The sequence below is a fragment of the Sceloporus occidentalis genome, unplaced genomic scaffold, assembly GCF_023333645.1.
Source record: "Sceloporus occidentalis isolate IW3139 unplaced genomic scaffold, rSceOcc1.0.p SCAF_3, whole genome shotgun sequence".
Classification (NCBI taxonomy): Eukaryota; Metazoa; Chordata; class Lepidosauria; order Squamata; family Phrynosomatidae; genus Sceloporus; species Sceloporus occidentalis.
Genome location: NW_028316983.1, coordinates 98,717,475 through 98,738,540, shown reverse-complemented (window position 1 = coordinate 98,738,540; position 21,066 = coordinate 98,717,475). Strand labels below are relative to the sequence as shown.

The 21,066-nt window shown below is 39.3% G+C and overlaps 2 protein-coding genes across 4 annotated transcripts in view; one reads left to right on the top strand and one right to left on the bottom strand.

The window, feature by feature from the left end:
• The window catches only part of TTLL7 (tubulin tyrosine ligase like 7), a 202,131-nt gene that overhangs the window by 10,783 nt on the left and 170,282 nt on the right, over window positions 1-21,066 (top strand). The gene's annotated exons all lie outside the window — the stretch shown is intronic.
• Window positions 1-21,066, bottom strand: part of PRKACB (protein kinase cAMP-activated catalytic subunit beta) — a 90,717-nt gene that overhangs the window by 25,645 nt on the left and 44,006 nt on the right. Inside the window, exon 1 of one of the 3 annotated variants that reach the window (XM_089515549.1) lies at window positions 14,333-14,616. The exons of the other annotated variants lie outside the window; for them this stretch is intronic. Within the exon in view, the coding sequence (XP_089371675.1) occupies window positions 14,333-14,339 (7 nt within the window). The 5' untranslated portion in view covers window positions 14,340-14,616. Of the gene's footprint in view, window positions 1-14,332; window positions 14,617-21,066 lie in introns of those variants that run through there. 3 annotated transcript variants of the gene reach the window in all.

Sequence of the window (21,066 nt, the reverse complement as noted above, 5' to 3'; positions counted from 1 at the left end):
TGTACTTTGCTGCACAGCCAATCCCTGAAGCTGTTTTCAGATCAGCATATTATCCAAGAACGTACACAATTTTGTAGAACTCTTCGGTGGAATTACAAATAAATGTCTTTGGGTTACATCCTCACTATGCCATATGAAGCATATTTCCCTCTTTTAAATCATTTGGGACATGTGTAAAACATGTGTAAACCCTTGTGCCCTCCCTTTAATGTAGTATATGAATAAAAATATTTTGTTCGTTTAGTGTGCATATATTTATTTGCACATTCATGTATATTCATACTTTAAGGAAATTTTAAATTTTATTTTATAAGGAAATACTATAATATGAATTAGAACACTTTTATCTAAATAAATATACAGTCCGTCCTCGCCTTACGCGGGGGATCCGTTCCGGATCCCTCCGCGTAAGGCGAATTCCGCCTATGCTCGAGCCCCATCGGAAACAATGGGGCTTGTGTGCGGCGGCGGGCACGTGCGCCCATTCAATTGAATGGGATGCGCCGCCCCTTCCGCCCCGCACGCGTGCCGCGGCTTGAGTGCGTATGCTCAAGGCCGCGTATGGCGCGCCCGCGCATGGCGCGGGCACACTGTAAAACTTAAAACATGTGTAAATTTTACACATACTGTCTCACACACAACCACACTTACATAAGCCAGTTGGATACGTAAACACTCAGTCATACGCTTTCATTCTTTCTTTCATTCACACACACACTCATTTAATCTCTTATACACAGTCACAGAGAAACATTCATTCTCGTGTGTGTGTGTGTGTGCATATATATATATATATATATATATATATATGCAGATATAAGTATACATAAGTGCATACATGTATACGTAAAAAAGAGATGAAGAGAGTGATAGTATACGTGTGCGTGTGTTAGAGAGTCTCTCACCCACAGCCACACTCACATAAACCAGAGAGAGAGAGAGAGAGAGAGAGAGAGAATTTGAAGATTATCGCACTAGACTCGTAAAGCGTTGCTATTCTTTAACTGCTCTGGCTGCCTCCTGTTGCATTCTCGAATTTGCAGTTTAGGGAGCGGCATTTAGAATATTCAGCCAGAAAGCTCTTAGGCCTCACTTAACTACGAATCTCAAAATGCAACCGGAGGCAGTCAGAGTAGTAAAAGTGGAATAGCAATGCTTTAAGAGTGTAGTGTAGTGGTCCCCAAACTGTGCCCTTTAAGAGATTTTGGACTTCAGCTCCTAGAATCCCAGACTATTGGCCAACATGGCTGAGGCTTCTGGGAGCTGAAATCCAAAATCTTTTAAAGGACATAATTTGGGGACCATTGGTGTAGTGCGATAATCTCCTTTGTGTAGGAGACTGTGTGAATGAACGTATCTGAGAGAGTCAGAAAAAGAGCATTATTAATTGTGTGTGAGAATTAGTATGTGACAAAAAGTCACTCACACACAAGAGAGGCACTAAGAATGTGTAAGAGAATGTGTTTGGACTGCAGCAAACTCTCATCCCAAGAACTGGGGCAGTGACGGGACGGGTGTGGGGGGGGGGGGGGGAGAAGTGGCGGCTCAGGATGGTGCCCCAGAGGCCACAGTCCAGAAAGCTTCCCCACTCTCCTCCTCCCTCAGGCAGAAGCAGTTGCTCCAAACATCATTCTTGCCTTTCTCTTACCTTCCAAGACAGAAAATCTTAGGTGGTGCAGGAAGGGGAAATCAGGGCCTCCAAGTCTCATGCCCCCTTGAGGGGTCCCATCCCACCATTTGAGAACCACTGGTGCAAAAGAACTATCAGTCATCTTCAGGTTTCCTTAGTGACTCTCATGTTATATTACAGTCAGCCCTTCTTATACACAGATTTTTTTATACATGGATTCATGCATCCACGGTTTGAAAATGTTCAAAAAAGTATAAATTTCAAATATCAAACCTTGATTTTCCATTTTTTATAAGGGACACCATTTTGCTATGTCATTATATTTAATGGGACTTGAGCATCCACGGATTTTGTTATCCACGGGGGATGTTGGAACCAAACCCCAGTGTATAACAAGGGTCCACTGTATGACTATATATGTACTATAGTATAATATCAGACTATTTTATAAATTTTAGGAAGGTTATACAGTAAGCTCTCCATTTTCATGGGGGATCTATTCCCCCGCACAAATGGAGACTCACAGATATTCAAGCCTCATAGGCTTGAATGGGGCGTGTGCCCGTGAGCGCGTGCACCCCATTCAGAATAACGGAGGTCACCCCTCTGTGAATAATCAAGAGCACAGATCTCAAGTCTATGAGAAAGGAGGGGCGACTGTATACAGGTAACATTGGTTATGCCTCTCAGCTACAGAATTTAACAGCAGTTTTTTAGCAAGTCCAAGCAGGACAATAAGAAAAGATGGTGATAGTATACAACATCCGAACACTGTATGTGGAAACTTATTTGTAAACATGACTCTAAGTAATTAATATGTGAAAATCTAGTTTTTAATTATTTTGAATCGAAGGCAAATTATTTCCATTAGAAACGAACAGAATTTCCATTCAGAACATTAAAGAAATCTATAAGCATAACTATCAGATGCCGAACATGTCAATATGTAACATGGGTTTAAGTCATACGCAATCACTTTGACTTAAAATTAAAGATTTCAGGAAAGAGATTCTTTATGTTTTCTCAAACATGGTGGGTTAAATCATCATACATCTGCTCTCTTTATAAGTACCTCTGCCCCATCCCGGATTCGCCCCTTTTCACTTGCTGCCCCTCACTCCTGGAACCTTCTTCCCCCACAAGCAAGAGCCATCACTTCTTTAACCAGCTTCAAAACGGAGTTGAAAACCATCCTGTTCAGAGAAGCCTTCCCAGGCATTGCATAATTGTCGCTTACTATCTGATGTTCTTTTGGTGCCTGTTTATCAAACCATTTCCTGTATTGCTCTGTACTGTATATGCATTATCCTACTTGAGAGTATGTATTTTCCCTGGAAAATGATTAACCATCCATTATGAAGCCAAGCCCTCCCTCCAGTCCATCTACCTTGGTCCAGGCCTTGGAGGTAGAGAGGAACTGCTGGACCTCTTACCCTTTCCCTCCACCACTCCCTTCTCCTTCTGTGTCATGTCTTTTTAGATTGTAAGCCCGAGGGCAGGGATCCGTCTAACTATAAAGATTGCATGTACAGCGCTGTGTAAATTTACAGCGCTTCATAAATAAAGGTTAATAATAATAATAATAATAATAATAAATATTAAGAACAGCGAATTTAACCTAAACACATAAATAATTTGTAACAACACAAAGAAGGACTATGGCTAAAATACTGAAATTAGGGTTAATAGATAGCTAAGACTTGTAATGTTATACATTAAAGTCAATTAAATTTAAACTGCTTAGGGAATATATATATTATTGTAGAAATTCTTACAATACATGGGAACAAACTGTTCGGTTCTCGCACAATAAATATAGAAACATATAGTTTCTAGCTGATTATTCTACAGTAGTTACACTAATGTTTGTATGATTAGGTTTTGTTGTTTTGTAATTGTTAGTGAACTATTTTGAAACATTACGTATGCTTTTATTATACTGTTGTAAGCGACTATGGAAATGACTGAACAGAGAAAAACAGTATACAAAATAAAACTGATCGTGATGAAACAGGTGGTGGTCGTACTCTATTTGCACCATAACAATTTCACATAAAATACTATCTGGCACAGGACAGAATAAAGAGAGGAACGAAGGCTAGACACACCCTTATTTGCACATGCCTGGGTTCTTCCTTCTTTATCTCTCATGTGCCCTCATTCAGAGACCCATGCTCACAGTGGGTGGTGTCAACATGAAGGCAGTTCTGAACAAAACTTTCTCTGCATAGAATTCATGTTGGCTTAAAAAAGAAAAGCAGCAAGTTTACAAACTGTTTTGAGTCTAACCAAACCATATTTGCTCTGGTTAAAAGCCCTGTTCTAGTTTTTAAGCCTGGCTCTCATCAAACTGCAGATTAATTTCTATTTGAAAACTCAGTATATCCTGTTCATCTTGAAACAATGCAAAATTCTATGTAAACCGTCAGGTTTACTACAAGATATGCCTGCTGATTGCAGGAGATAGCTTCATGTAGATACATGGACACACTGGAGAGACAGAGATATCTTCCACAGTCCACACAAAAGCAGACATCTCCCCCAACTCTGCACAGGAAGCAAGAAAAACAGCATTGATCATGCAATTTACTCAGCTGGGGCAGAACAATAGCAGAGAAAGCACCTGCCTTTTGAAAGAAACCTGTTCTGCTGACTACCCACACTTCTAGTTTAGCAAACTATTCAGCATCAGACTAGAAACATAACAGCTGCTACCTGAAACTTCTGTTTTTGCAGGGTTTTTTTTTGGTAGACAGATTCCATATTTTCCCTCTCCACATTTTCAAAATTTGGGATGATGTGAAACATTATCAGGAAAGCTGAACAGTATCAGTAGCAGTTGTAGCGGTACAGATACTTCTTGGGAAATGCAATGTTCTCTATCCAAGAGGCCTGTGGCTTCACAAGGAACGGAGAGACCTTGGATTCCAAGAGGAGTTACTTTACTTCTGCTAATGGAGTTTCATTGTCCTTTCTCTGGGTCCCTTCGAACCTAATGAACTACAGCAGAAACAACATCTATATAAAATGTAGGTCTGTGACACCAGCACCATCACTTTTTCTTCCCACATAAGATTTTTAAATATCTTTTCCCTGATGAAAAAGCCAGTGGAGCTTCAAAAATGTACATTACATGTTTTGTGCATTTTGGCTGGCCAATAAAGATATATCTCTTTTGTGGATTTTATTTCATTAAGTAACTGGCCCAGTTAAACTAATATCTCCTTTTAGCCACAAGCAGGATGCAGACCGAGACTCAGAGTGTTGTAGTGTTTTGAGTGTCGGACTATGACTCTGGAAACTAGAATTTGAATCTCCGCTTAACCATGGAAACCACTGGGTAAGTCACACTCTGTTAGCCTCAGAGGAGAGCAATGGCAAAACCTCTCTGAACAAATTCTGCAAGAAAACCCTGTGATAGGGTCACCTGAAGTCGAAAAGGACTTGAAGACATACAACAACAACACACTGAACTACATCCAATGGATTGCCTTCCTCCCAAGCAAGTTAGGGAGAGGATTGCTACTCTGCAAACCCACGCTGAGGCGTATCCCCTCTGAACAAATCTTGTCAAGAAACCCCTGCAATAGATTCACCTTGGGTTGCCGTAAGTTGGAAATGACTTGGAAGGTACACAATAACAACAAAGAATCTAGACCAGCATGGTCTATGGATAAACACCCTGCAGCTAAAAGGATAGCAGCTCAGTCAAACATCACTGGGAAATGTTTACTGCCCACCAGCTTTTACGAGTCTCATACATGGTTTGAAAGGATGGGATGAGGCAGACACTTATTTCATTACAATTATTTTATTTTTCCCAAAACATCATTTTCCATAGTAACTATCTACGGATGATCAGAAAGTAATTGAAACAAGCCTGGGCACAAAACTGAAAGCAAGCCTACCTAAACAGAGGTCATTTCTGAATAGAGAACACCCTGTCTACTTCATTTTATTTATACACAAACACAATGCAGTCATCAAAAATTTATTATAGGTGTGGTAAGTACCCGTACCTAGAGTTATACTTCCATGACATGTTTGGATCTTGCTATCTGCTTGTTCTAACTAGGGCTGTATGTCTTTTTATAGTAAGCATTCATTTAATGGCAAACTCTTGTCCTCATTATCCTCTCCCTCTATCATGGTGCAGCACAGATATTTCAGAAATCAAATCTAATCAACATAGCTTATGTGGTTATACAAAAATTTATTAGGTGTGAATGAATGTCTTCAAGTCGACTGCTGCCTTATGGCAATCTCATGAATGTCACAATTGGTATCATAAAAGAAGAAATCTATGGCCCTAAATATAACTGAGCTACCCTCCACATTGGAAAATTAACAGCATATAGTTCAGTCCACAAGTACATTATTCAGCATTAAAATTGTGGAAAGGTTTATACATGGGATCTGTTGTTCTAATGTGCCTTCAAGTTGACCTCAACATATGAAGACCACATCATACCAAGAAATGAATGAGAACCAGCATTTATTCAAGGGACCCTGCCACTATCTTCCTCTAAGGCTGACAGTGTGAATTGCCTAAGGTCACCTACGGTGATTTCCATGACTGAGCAGGGACTCAAGCCCTCCTGTCTCAGAGTTGCTAGTCCAACACTACAATGCTGGCTCTCATTCATATGAAAGATACTTTACATAAAACCTTCAAATTGTATTTTATTTATTTAAAACACTTATACCATGCCACAGATCATAACATCTCTGGAAGGTTTACAATAAAATCAGTTTACCCAATTTAAAATTAGAACAATGACATCTGAAAACAACAAAATAATATAAAACATTCTTAAAAATGTATTAAACAATAACATTTAAAAACATCTCAAATCATCTATGTATACAGATTTGGATGAAACCATTAGGCCCCAAAAGCTTTCTATAAGTATTCCGTAGCTCAATACTAGGGAGTCCTGGGATTTGTAGTTTTGTGAGCTATTTAGCCTTCTATGTCAGAGCACTCTGATGCCACAACAAAATAAAATTTCCAGGATTCCAAAGGATGGAGCCATAACAATTAAAGCAGTGTCAAACTGCATTAGTTTTGCAGTGTGGCAGCAGGTCAAGAAGAGGGAATTCCCTAGCTAGGGTGCTATTGTGTGTGGGGGGCCCTCTCCCATGTCCTCAGATAATGTATTGCTCCCATTGGCAGCACAGAAAAGGAGTCCTTCCAGAAGATCTGACAGGCAGGCATATGCAAGGAGAGGCATTTCTTGCAATAGTGAGGTTCTAAACCATAAAGGGCTTTAAACGTCATTACCAGCCCTTGATTTCAGACCAGAAATATAGAATCATAGAATCATAGAGTTGGAAGAGACCACATGGGCCATCCAGTACAACCCCATTCTGCCATGCAGGAAATCCAAATCAAAGCATCCCCAGCAGATGGCCTTCTAGCCTCTGCTTAAAGACCTCCAAGGAAGGAGACTTCACTACACTCCGAGGGAGTGTGTTCCACTGTTATATATATATTAGGACTTAGTGCAATTCTTTTAAAACTAATGTTACATGGTTTCTACAAGTTGTTCCAGTTAAGCAATCTAGCTCCTGCCAGTTCCATAACATCAAGGGTAGCCCCATACAGAGTGCACTGTCATTATCTGACTGAGAATTTACTAGTGCCCAATTTATTGTGGACAGGATATTCCTGTCCACCAATGTTAACTGATCTAGCAGTTGGAAGTTGGACTCAAACACTTCCAAGACACAGAATCTATTTGAGTTTCCAGTGACAGACACAGATCTAGTACAGTTAGGGTTGCCATTTCACGGCAATGGGCGGGACTTTCCCGCCTTCTGGGGGCATGCACGGTCCCGCCCCGCCCTCCCATTCCCAGGTGGCTGCCTGATTCAGTGCTACCAGCGCTGCTGCCTCCCATGTATATAGTGCTGAGCCCAGGGAGTGCAGCAGCAGCAGCAGCAGGGCTGGAGCTAGCAGGGGGCAGGGTCTGCTGGTCTGCCCTGCCTCTATTGGTCAGCCCTCTCAAGGAGCCAGCCCTCTGCTTCCTTATTTGGGCATGCTCCAACTTCCAAGCGGAGAGGGCTTTGCAGGCAAGCTGCTTTTTGTTCTTTTTCGTCCCCTCTTTCCCCTCCTCCTCTTCTTCTTGTTATTCCGTTTTTTTCTTCTCCTCCTCTTCCTTTTCTTCCACTCTTCCTCCTCTCCTTTTTCTTCCTTTCTTCCTCCTCCTCCTCTTGTTTTTCTTTTTTTCCTATTCTTTTTCTTTCTCCTCCTTTTCTTCTTTCTCCTTCCCCTTTTTTCTCCTCCTCCCCCCTTCCTCCTCTGTTGTTGTTGTTGTGTGCCCAACTCCTTTCTGACTTATGGCAACCCTGCCTCTAGCCCCCTTATTTACCCCCTCTCTCTAAGCCCCCCCCTCTTCTTCTCAGGGGTCCAGGGCTTCTCAAGGCTTTGCCCCCATTAGAAAAGAAAAAAGACTTTGCAAGGGATCTGACCCATAAATCCCCCCTAAGTTGAGACATACCTGGGGAAAAAGAGGGGGTGAGGTTTTTTTTGGGGGGGGGGTTGGAGGGGGCAAGGAGAAGGAGGAAGGGGGGATTGCTAAGAAGGCTTGGGAGTGGGAAATGTAGTTTGCAGTGGCACAAGGGACTGCCTGTGGTCTTGCAAATGCTGTGCCTGCTTAGGAGTGGGAAATGTAGTTGTAGAATTGGGCGGGGTGGGGGGTGTTTGGCCAGAAAGAGAAGTACATTTCTGCCATCTGTCTAGGAATAATGCGAAAATGTCCTCCATTTTGAGCATGCCTAAGAAACATGCATTTATATTAACATTTTTAAAAAAAGAAATCATCTTTTTTCATATGTCCTCCATTTTTAAAAATGTGCCCTACATTTGAAAATGTTGCCCTACATTTGTCCCGGTTTGGAGGTCCTGACGTATGGCAACCCTAAGTACAGTCAGCCCTCTGTATTCATGGTTTATGTATCTACAGATTCAATCATCCAGTTTGAAAATATTTTTTAAGAAATCCAAAAACCAAGCCTTGATTTTGCCATTTTATACAAGAGACACCATTTTACTATGGCACTGTATTTAATGGGGCTTGAGCATCCACAGATTTTGGTATTCACTGGGAGCCTTGGAATCAAATCCCAGCAGATATCAAGGGCTCATTATACTTTCAAACTATGCACATGCTCCTCCAGGGAAATAAAATTATTTTGAGGACAGGTTGCTTATCCACTTTCTTGGACTTAAGAACCACCAATCCACAGAGACTTTATCTTGTCAGGATGCAGCTTCAGTTTACAGGTCTGCATCCAGTCTATCCATCCAGCACCAGCATAGCTTCATTTGACTCTGATGACAAATAGATGCATGTCTATGTTCCATTAGCATACTGATGGCACCTCATCCCAAATGTCCTTATGAGGTCACCCAGTGGCTACAAATAGATGTTTTAGAGCAGAAGGGGGCAAGATGGAACCCTGTGGCACCCAACAGCTTAAATGGAAGGTTTATTACTCCCCATCTCTCACCATGAATAGGCCACTAGGGCAAGTAAACCTTTCTTGGTAGCATGCCCTGGCCTGAAACCACATCAAGATGAGTCCAAATAATCTGTTATCACTAAAATGTCTGAAGTTGCCTCTCACATGCTCAAGCATCTTTCCTAGAAAGGGGACATTCAAATTAGGGATGTAGTTCTCATATACCTCTCTGTCCTGGGAGGTCCTCTTCAGGAGTTGGTGTACTCCAGCCTTCTCTAAGACAGCAGGCATCTCTCAACATGTCATCAAATAGAGGGGCATTACTGTTCTCTGGATCCACCCTATCAGTCCCATTATACTAGCTCTTATCAGCCAAGATGAGCAAGGCTGATGGGATGGACTTTGTTGTCTTGTACACATCATTAGGTCACAACAATTGAGATAGATAACATTGAACAGATGGCACACTTGACATACTCCCCACAATCTGCCATAGCTGTGGCATCATGTTTTGAACAAATTAAAGCAATTTTTCCTCAAAATGCCTAACAGGTTTTTCACAGAAGATAACAAAGGGTTCTAGTGCTAATTTCTTGTTGTCTGACCCCAAGAGGCTCCCCCTCCACTCTGAACAACTCTGTTGGATGACATGTATAGTATAGTATAGTATAGTACTGAGATAGTATAGACAATGAAACATTCTTTTTTGCCAACATCACTGTTGGGTAATAGGTACAATAAAGAGTTCCAAAAATCTTTTATCATACCCACACTGAGACCTACTCCCCCTGAACTCCTGTCATTGTCCAGCCTGTTTCACTATCCACAAATCACCTATAAATCATGGTGAGTCACAGGCTCCAGAACATTAGAAAAGAACACTATCTTTCCATGGAAAAAATTCAGCACCATATGCATCCATGGTTATCCACAGTTGTTTGGGCTGTTGTACTGCAATCGGTCATGTTAGAAGGGTTAAATACAAGATATGAACATATTTGTCCAAGGAGACAAATGATGACAAACCCTAGGAACAGACTAACAAATGAACACACTGCCAAGCTTGTTCCCATTTCACAAAATGTCTTGATTCTCAATTAGTCACAATTACAGTCAAGGCAAAATCTGATATGTTGCCTGTGCTTACAGTCTTACATCCTTCCTTCAGTGAAACAAAATGTTCAATTATGAACATGAACAATGTGCTAAATCAGTGAATGAGTGAAGCTAAAGGTACTACAGTCACACTTCAGCAAAAGAAAGTTAAACTGTTAATATAAGATACATCAGTACAGATCTCCTGTAGTGTGTGTCCTTAAAAAAGTTCCTTTTAATGAAGGTATTTTTTGTTAAATATAAAGGAAGTATATCCTATTCTCTTCATATTATTAGAAATATTCCAAAAACATAATTTCCTGACAGCTTTGGATGTGTTTGAATATAAAATTTAAAGCAAATGTGCTAAATCAGATAACATTATTTAGAGCACTGGAAAATGTTTCCAGTTCTCCTTTTTCAGAAAACCCACGTCACTGTTTACTACCATGATAATAAATGTATGAGTCACACCCATGATACAGGGTGAGGGTTGGGGGACTGTTTCAGACTGAAGCCCAGCAGAACATTTTCAATGTCTGTGTGTCACAAATATGTGAATGTTCATTTAAAATTCATAAGCTTTCTAAAAGTTTGCTCATATTCTGGAAGAGCAGTTAAAAGTTTAATGGAAATGCTTCAAGATTCTATCTACATGGTTCTGTCTGCAGCACACAAATGAAAGATTCTCCCCTCCCTTCATGCTTTCCTGACCTTTTCTCATTGCTCATTTAAAACTAGCCAGGCAGTTTATTATCTGTAGTGCTAAACTGCAATTGGTTTCTGGAAACACTCACTGACAGGCCCAGAAGAAGCATGGGCCAACTACTGGAGCTTTAAAGAGAGAAAGAGCAGCACATGGTGCGTTATTTCTGAAGTGTCTATAAAGATTATTCACTCCTCTGAGAATGCATAAGGACCAACAATCACACAGAGGGTTTCTATGATACAGGCATGATGGAAAAGAGCAAAGACAGGAAACTGGTCTTTGTTCTTAGCGGTCTATATAGGGCTTGATAACTTGTGATGCTGATTTTGGATGTGTGAACCTCTAAATTAAAGGCTTGGTCACTGACAAACAGTACAAGAGGGGAAACCGCTTAACAAAAGGACTTGCTAAATGCAAAGTGAACCAAGGAAACCAAACAGAATGAAAGAAGCAGTGGATCACACCAAATCAACAGTGCCTTGGCCTGGAGCCTCGCTCCAAACCAGATCAAATCGGGCCTTTGATCATGGAGGCCAACAAAGCATACCCTCTCTGCAGCATTGTTCACTGCACAGGTCCAGGTATGTAAAGTGGAGAAAGAAAGGAGGAATGGGGTAGAAATGTATCTCTTCAGTAATTACACCAAAGATTGTCAAGGAGGCACACATTTATCATGGTTGGATTCTCAAGTCCTATAGTATATCTACAGAAAAAAACATTTCTACTGGGACAACATATCCTTTGGAAGTACAAAAATAGTAGCATTGTGGAAGTAGCCTTTCTTAAAGCATACATTTTTAACACTGTATTATTTTCAACAGACCATCACTTCTACCATAGACCATAAAGACAGGGCTTTTTGTCTACTGAATTTTACAATAAAATTGCAAAGTAATTAGCATTACTAATTCCAATGATGAATTAATGTAGAAACTACTATGAACATGGCATAATGGATGGATCCACCTAAAATATCAGTTTCACCTCATGTAAAAGTAATTAAGAACTATGTTAACAGTACAGCACTGATGAACTGAAATAGCACTTTTCTACAATGTCCAAGTGAAGGGTTGCAGTAGTGAAAAGAGCTCTGTGCTCAAACACATCAATGTTTCCTCCTCTCTTGGGGCATTCAATTTACTTCCCTTTATTTGGAAAATAGCACATACCAGATATTTTAAAATAATCATTTGGGGAATCAGAAATATGATGTGAATGAATTAAAGGGCAATCCACCTAACTGTACACTTGCACTGTAGTGGAAACAACAATTGTAGGAAAATATGTGCAATGCTCACTAGTTAACCTCAAATGCTTTATTTTGACCTGTAAAAGTAATCACCTTTTGCCTGCTCTGCTAAAATCCTTTCTGTCTTACAAAATGATGTCAGTACTGCAACTGAAAGCAAGGAAAATAATAATCTCCAAAAGAATATGTTTAGAATCCTTTTACAGCAAATACAGAAGGACTCAGTGAGTTTATGGCCACATTCTTAATTTGTTCTTCCAAACATGGGCTCTGGTTCACAGATCTGGGCACGCAAATCCTCTGAACAGTATATAGATCAGGCAAGATCCAAAGTCTCCTTCTGAAAGAAAACTGGCTCTGAGCCGGATCTACTTCACCTAATATCCCAATTACCTTAATTTTCCAGATAATAGAGCATGCCTGTTCAGCCTCTACTGTTCCTGATATCCAAACACAATATACACACATACAATGAAACATGCATTGGCCAACAATGTATACTCATTTCTAGCTTTTATCTGGGATTATCAACCATGCATTTCAAACCTAAGCATGTTAGATTTTTATATGTGTAAGCCATATTAAAAATTATATGCACATGTGGATAACTAGGGTGGAGACAGAACAAGCTTGCTCTCTCCTCCTCCTCATGCAATCTGGTAAGCATATAGTCTGATCTGGCTATCTCTTAAAGCTGAATCCACCAACTGTCTATGCATTAGAGCTACACTCATGCTTACAAATGAAAAGAGTTTACCTTGTGAATAGCCCTGCAAACTGAACACAATTTTAAAGCCACTGAGGTATCCTTGTATTTACAAAAAACATAACCTAGCATAGGCACCACTGTGTGGAAAGCTGATTGTGCAAGACATCTATCCTTGATCTAGTGGTTAAACTCCAATTGAGATAACATCTACAATGCAATGGAATATAGATGTAACAGATTCTTTCCATTACTCTCTGTAAAGATGGGAGGGGAATCAAGGGATGATAAATTTATCAGCCTACAATCCTTCTGTGCCAGATTTTTACAATCTGTGCTGGCAGCTGCATATGCAGTTACCATGTCTAAATTAGGCAGTTGTCAGAATCAGATCCCCTGCCATGTATCTTGCCTTCCCCAAAATTCAGGTCACACTTCATGTTTGTTTCATGATGATGAGACCAGAGCAAGCCAATTTATTTAGGTAATGTGTTCGTAAAAATATTATTTAAACCCTGTAAATAAGCATATTTCACATTTATTATCTGCTGTACTGTGCCTTTTATAAAATAGCTACAAAAGGCCATCTGAATTATTTTATAATTATAAAAGCAACCTTAAATTGGACATTAGCACTAGTTAGGTGCTTATGATTTTATAAAACATTTCACAGATATTTTTCTCAAAGTTCAGGAAACATGATGCTCTTTAGTATAAGATCAAACACATAATTATGTCATTAAAAATGGCTTGTACTGTAAATCATTTGGGTGTATTTCATTCAGTTTGGAAAGGGGATGTTAAACAACTGATGTTCTGTTCCTAAACAAAATTATTAAATGATTTCAAAATCCATGTTTGTTTTTCAGAAATGCTTGCAAAAATCAATTTGGTAAGCTGATCATGGAGTTTGCTTCATTACCTCACCAGATCAGCTTCAGTTTTAAATGCCAGCGCCATAAATTTAAATGTGCATGCCTAGACACACAAATACATTCTTAAGACTATACTCCGTTTCAAAACCAGTTTAGCAGACAGCATCAATTACACTTTGCAAATTGTGATACAAATTTCTGGTTCAAAATACCATTTGTAAAAATTTAAATGAGAATAATTAAAGGTTCCAAAATGAAGCCAATGGAAATATAGGTTATTTCTACAAAGTTTTTGTCTTGGAATTATTGAACTTTAATTATACATAACAAAATAGATAGACTTGCAAAAAATCACTGTATTATAATTTACATTCTATTTTAAGCTCGCATGGTAAGAAATGCTGCATTCTGATGGTTTTTGGCGTATTTAATAATTTAGTATTAAAAGCAGTTCCATAATACCTCGATGATGAAAATGGAAAAAGCTCATGAGAAATTTATATAGTGCAGAGAACAATTTAGTAGATCACTTTTTTATAGAAGCAGATCAATTCATGATTGAGACAACACTGTAATATCAAAAACAACAAAAATAACTTACCATTCATATTGAAAGGTTCAGTCGTGGAAACATATTGCTAGTAATACATATCCCATAAATGAATGATTTACTCTCTAGAGTAGAAACACTGGTGCTTTCACACACAGTCACTAGAACTGGAAGACAAACAAATCCGGAGAGAGCTTGCCTTAATCCAGGCAGTTTTGAGATATGAAAGCTACCCTATAAAAATGCCAGCAGTAAATAAGAGATCAATATTCAAATAGTGATGCTCATTAACTATTTGTTTTTGAGCCAGCATTACCTATACACATCGAAAGCAATGCAAAATGGCAGAGGAAAACGAGAATGCCAGGATGTTTTTAAGATGTTCTCAATTATATCAAGCACGGCTTGTTTCCATAGCAACCTTAGAGGAGAATTATCGTTCTGCCTGTATCCTACTAGCATTTTTTTTTTGCTAAAGCTTTAATCTATTCACATGGAAAACATCTCTCTGTATTAGCGTACACACACAAACACAGACACACTCACTCTTATATATGATTTCCTTTAAGATTTCTCCAGAGGCTAGCAATTAAACATTTTCTAGTAGACTTTATATACCCTATACAGCTGTCCCTCCTTTTCACGGACTTGGAATCCATGGTCTTGCTCTTTGTGGGAGGGACAAGAGCCCATTAATAAAATGGTGGCAAGCTCCATATTTTCTATGAGACGTGAATATGTGTGAGTTGCCATATTCGTGAGGGGGTCCAGAACGGATCCCCCATGAATTATAAGGGGCTACTATACTAAATGCTTGATACGCAACTCCCCCTCCATCATATGCTACCATGGTGTAGTATACAAAGCGATCAATCATTAGCATTGGTGTTTCTCATTCCACACACAACAGTTTAACAACTTGTTAAGAGAGCTACAGTGACATAGTGGTTTGAGTGTTGGACTATGACTCTGGAGACCAGGGTTCAAATCTCCACTCAGCCATGAAACCCACTGGGTGACTTTGGGCAAATCACACTCTCTCAGACGGTATACATACCGCCAAAATGTAGCATGGCGGTGGCGATTCTAGGGTTAGGGAGCGCGCACCATTCACATGCTCTCTAACCCTAGTACATCCTCTGTATGTCAAAATGGCGGTGCCCTGCCTACATAGGTGCCACCATTTTGACATGCCGCCCGCGTTACATCCAAACGGCGCGGCATGGCTGTGACGTACTGGCGCCACTACAGGGCGCCTGTGGCGCCCTTTCAGCGGCGCCGAAAGGAGCTCTGAAATGGAGCTCCTTTTGCCACACGTATCGCTGGCGTGGTCTTTACACAGCTGCACAAGCGATACGGAAGAGAAAGGGGCCGAGTGGCCCTTTTCTCTCTCCCTGCCGTTGTCGGGGTGTCCTTGGGGCATGAAGCCCCAAGGACCCCCCTTTCCAGGCTGCGGGGAAGCAGCATTTTGCCGCTTTCCCAAGGCCTGGAAAAGCGGAGGATTGGGGCCTCTGGGGCTGCTGCTGTGGCTGCTCAGGACCTGATCCGTTGGGGAAAGGGGCGGGTGCAGTTTCAGAGGAAGGCAATGGCAAACCTCCTCTGAGTAAATTTTGCCAGGAAAGCTTCATGATAGCTTTTTAAAAATCTATTTCATTTCACATTAAGCTTTACATAGGTCAGTAATGATTTGAAGGCACATAACAATGACAGCAACAACACCTTAACCTACTACAGAGGTATCTATGTTATTAAAACTGAATAGTTTATGACTCTTGGACAGCCAGTTCGGACATTAGAACATAATTTAATGGAACAAACCTGTAAAATACATGCTAGGTCCATTTTACTGATATGGGACTAAAACAGTTAATAATTTCCTGAAAATTACCAGCTAAGGAACCATAGATGAGCCAGAACATGAACCCTAAACCTGTCAACTTGTTAGGAAAATTCCTGGCCTGGTTAACACAACAATTAAGGATGGTGAACCCCTTAATTCTATATAGAATCATAGAATCATAGAGTTGGAAGAGACCGCAAGGGCCATCCAGTCCAACCCCCTGCCATGCAGGAAATCCAGATCAAAGCATCGCCGACAGATGGCGAGATATATATATATATATATATATATATATATATATATATATATATATATTTGTAGATAGATATATTTTTGTAGAGGAAGATTCTCGTGGTACATGAAGCCAAGGCTGAATGGGGTGGCCAAAAAATATCAGTATATTTTAGATTAAGGTTGTACTGTCAGTACCTAACCTTTGGGAGATGCATTTCAACCTTTTAGAATGAGTAAACTATTAGAATAGGTAAACTGTTTTATCCATTTTAGAATTGGTAAAAAGAGCCTGTCTGGTGTAGTGGTTTGAATGTTGGACTAGGATACTGGGAGACCAGAGTTTGAATCCCTGTTCAGAAAGTCACACTCTCTCACCTGCGAAGAAAGCAAGGGCCATCCCCCACTCAATAAATTCTTCCAAGAAAACCCCATAAATTTGCTTTACGGTCGCCATAAGTTAGAAATGACTTGGAGGCACACAACAGCAACAAGCTCCAAAAACTGGAAAGCTAACAAATGATGGTGTCATCAGGAAGGAACATGGCATTTGTGGAACCCCAAAGGGACAAACTGAACCCACGGGATCTGAGGTTGCCAATCCTATATCACTGGTTATCTTAATTCTAATTAGTAACCCAAAGATAAAAACATGGCACAAGCTTACAAACTGCTATTGGTAAGCTCCTGGGCACCTTCCTGAACAACAATATACGATTAAACACAGTAACATATAACAATAACATACGATTAAACATTAGGGTCTGCATGGGCTACTAACATTGAAATATAATGTCTGTGTGACATGGAGGTACTTAAACTAAGCATCAGTGTAAATAGTATTTTACTAGCATCTTGTTAACTGAAATATGTTGTTTGAAATATCTACTTCTTGCAAGCTGGGAAGCTAAGTAATAATCCTTACCATCATGTCAACATAAAATGCCACTAGAAACAGCGTTTAGCTTCTAAACCACAGGCTACAGGGAGGAGTCTGTGTAAGACTTAGAAATCACTTACAGTATGCCTAAAAACTAAAAACAGAGGTAAGAGTACTTTCCAAATGTCAAACACCCAGCCTGCCTCAGAATAAGTAAAGTGTATTATAAAGAATTCAACTTAGAGAAGAGAAAGATATTTTCAATCCTTCTACTGCATTACTAAACCACAAGAAACTAACAACCCACAGAGATACAGTTTCCTCTTTGTGAGTACTATAACTGAAGAACAAGATGTTTTGCAAAGGGGATATGTCAGTTCAACATAAGATTCTGCAATGTATTTTCTTCCACAACAGCTTAAAATAGACCCCTTTCCTTCTCTTTTCCAAAAAGATCTAGCTTCAGTATTTTCTACAATAATAGCTTTTTTCATGTACCGTATATATTCATGTATAAGTCAACCTCATGTATAATAAGTTGAGGGCAGATTTTGGGGCCAAAATTATGGATTTTGATATAACCCATGGATAAATCAAGAATAAAACATAGGGGCATGTGACAAAGAATTCAAAGGATGAAGCAAAGGAAACTAATGCCACAGAAATTACAAAATTCCAGAGGGCAAAACTGTTTGGACTCACCCTAAAGGTTTGATGGATGAGTAGCAAACTACAATAAATGGTGGCTGTGCAATGTGTGGAGGGAGGCAACTAGGAACAGCAGGGCTAAGAAAACACACACACATCAAAAAGGATGTAAAGGCAAGAGTTAAGGTACAGTATGAACTCTTATCAAAAGGAACCATCCCCTTCTCTGAGTAGAGTAGCAAAAGGTGAGAGCCTTAGTTTATCCTAAGAGAGGCTTAAAAAACCCACTGACCCCTTCTACTCTCTCGGCACTCCTTTCAGGAGAAGTTCAAAAGAGCTTCTGCTGCCATTATTTTCCTGCCGAGGCATTCACAAAACCAAAGGCGCCGTGGGGGGCGGAGAGAGTACCTACACTGTACAATACTTCCATCCCATTTTGGTAAAATAAAACTATTAAATGTATTTTGAGTGTAAGCATATTTCACATCAAAAACAAGAAGAAATTTTATCCATGTGAATTTCCTCAGTAGCAAATTTTAAAGTTGAAAGCACTAAAGAGCTCCAGAAAATAGCAAGATATATTACACTATTCTTATAAAAACACATTTCAAAGAACTATTCAATAGTGTCTGTTTAATTTCATCTGAACTCTATCTATAAATTACATTCTTTGACTGATCTATGTATTGTGATTACAAAAGTTCTACATATAATCACTTTGCATACTTATTACATACAAATGCACTTCAAAAGATCATATCCACTCTGTTTATTCATTAGCTGTTTCCTCGTTGAACAGGGCAGGTAAGTTAAGCATGGCTTAAAACAGGGAACATCTGTCTACAAACTGGACAGAGTTTGGACATATGAATTATTAATTTCACCTTTTAAATATAAAATGTTTTGTTATTTAGCGGAAAAGCCATTATCTTGTTCACATTCATAATCTTTGAAAGGCTAGTTTTGGAGATAGTGGCAAACCACTCCCCTTTCTTCTCTCACTTCATTGCTGCATGTTTGTTTTCTTGGCATCAACTGTCAAGGGCACTAATCTTGAATGTGAACTTATTATACCAAGTCTGTCAGCTTTTTAGCAGAAGTAAAGGAGTTTAAAGCAAGCAAAGCACTCATGAGATGCCTTCATCCTTGAGTGCCTGTTTCATTTGGAGTGTCCATTTCTCCTTAGAAATATGACTGGCCCAAATGTTGACCTCTGGTCATGCTGAAGCCCCTATATATATAGATATATAGAAATATTTCAATGATAAATACACCATTTTTAACCCTCCCCACACACAATTCCAGCCTTCTATCTTGGATTACTTTTGTGAATCTTTATTTGGGGATTTTAGAAGACTGTGGTGTCTAGTCAGATGTTTATTATTTTGGTTGATGTATATTGGGATTTTTCTGAGATTTATTATTTTGGTGGATATATATATATACTGGGATTTATCGGAGATTTATCTTGTTAAATCCCCCCAAATTTATAGCCTCTATACTGTGGTATACTTTGGGTCTATACTCTGGATATTTTAATTCCTTATACCACTCTTATTGTTCATCCCTACCTTTATTGTAAATGTGAATAGCGATTGAGTTGTTTCAATCTCAGAAACAAAAACAAGCATATTCTGAATACTCTATAACAGACTTTATCCAGAGAAGAATTTGTGTGACTGTAGTACATAAAAGGTTAAAGCAAAACATGAAAATTATCAGCAGGCTTATAACAGTAAATAAGCAAGAGAAATTGTTGAAGGCTTTCACGGCCGGCATCCATAGCTTTTGTGGATTTTTTTGGTCTATGAGGCCATGTTCTTGAAGAGTTTATTCCTGACGTTTCGCCAGCAGTTGATTCAACAACAGGACCATACACAGATTAACAGGCAAATCGCTTCCTCTCAACCAACAGTATATATACCTCACTCTCTTCCATGTCAGCATTCTCTGAAGATGACAGCCACAGCTGCTGGCAAAACATCAGGAAAAAACTCTTCTAGAATATGGCCTCATAGCCCCAAAAACCCACAAAAAACAACAAGAGAAATTGCTTACAGGCTCATATTTGCAATATGAACAGGGTGGTACATATTTGTCAATACCTAATAAAATAGCTGCCATTATATTTTGGCTTAATGTTTGGCTAGGAAACATTATGTTCAAAAACTGTTCTATGAATATCTTCATTACCAAATCACATATTCTCTCTCTCTCTCTCTCTCTCTCTCTCTCTCTCGATAAGTTCCATCACAGGATTGGAGTGAAGCTAAAGTGACACTCTGCTCCTTTGAGGAAAGATATAAAAATACTGCAAACTAATTTTAGAATAACGTAACCTGATAAACACTCCATGCTTAAGACATTATTTTGGAATGTTTATGCCTTTTACTCAGTCTGGAAGGTTACTTTTAAAAAGCAAATAAGCAGTTACAATTCCAAAATTTTAAATAACAATTATATTTTTAAAGCAGGAAATATTTGCGTTTTGAATCTTCAGAAACAACAAAAGGAGTTGCTTTTTAACAAAGATTACACACAAGTGCTTAAAACCTGTGGCCTGTAGTGCAAAACACTCTCCTTCCCAGAATATGCTTGTTGTTTGAACCACTGCCATAGTGCACAAGGCAGCAACAGAAGCACAAATCAACCCAGTGTTTAAACCATGTGACTATTTACTATGTGAGTTCCTCCAGCTATAACTCTGCAAAAGTAGTGATGTTATCCTTCAGTAAGTTACAACTGTATCTTAACTATACCTTTACTATTTGAAAGAGAAACTAATTACAAGTAACTAGTTAAATCTAACTACTGGCTTCTGAATCTTGCTTTTACTTATATTTACAATTTGGTCATATGAAGCAGTGGTGGTTCTAAAGTATCAGGGAAAAAGAAAACAAGTATCAAAACTAGTGAATGTAGTTAATGACTTGGTTCAATCTAAAGATTTTAATATACAACAGCATCAAATGCACCCAAGATCTCCTAATAAACGAAAGATTGGCCAGTTGTATGGAGTAGGGGTACATTTTACAGGCATAAGCACTGGTGACCATCTCTTCCACACTGTACCCACATAGGGCCCTAAATGACAAAAATATTTATATGTGGCCTTTTTCAGTGCATTTACAAGCCCTGCTAGACTGGAGTGAATGTCTAGGTCATGCCCTCCTCTCTGAAAGTTTA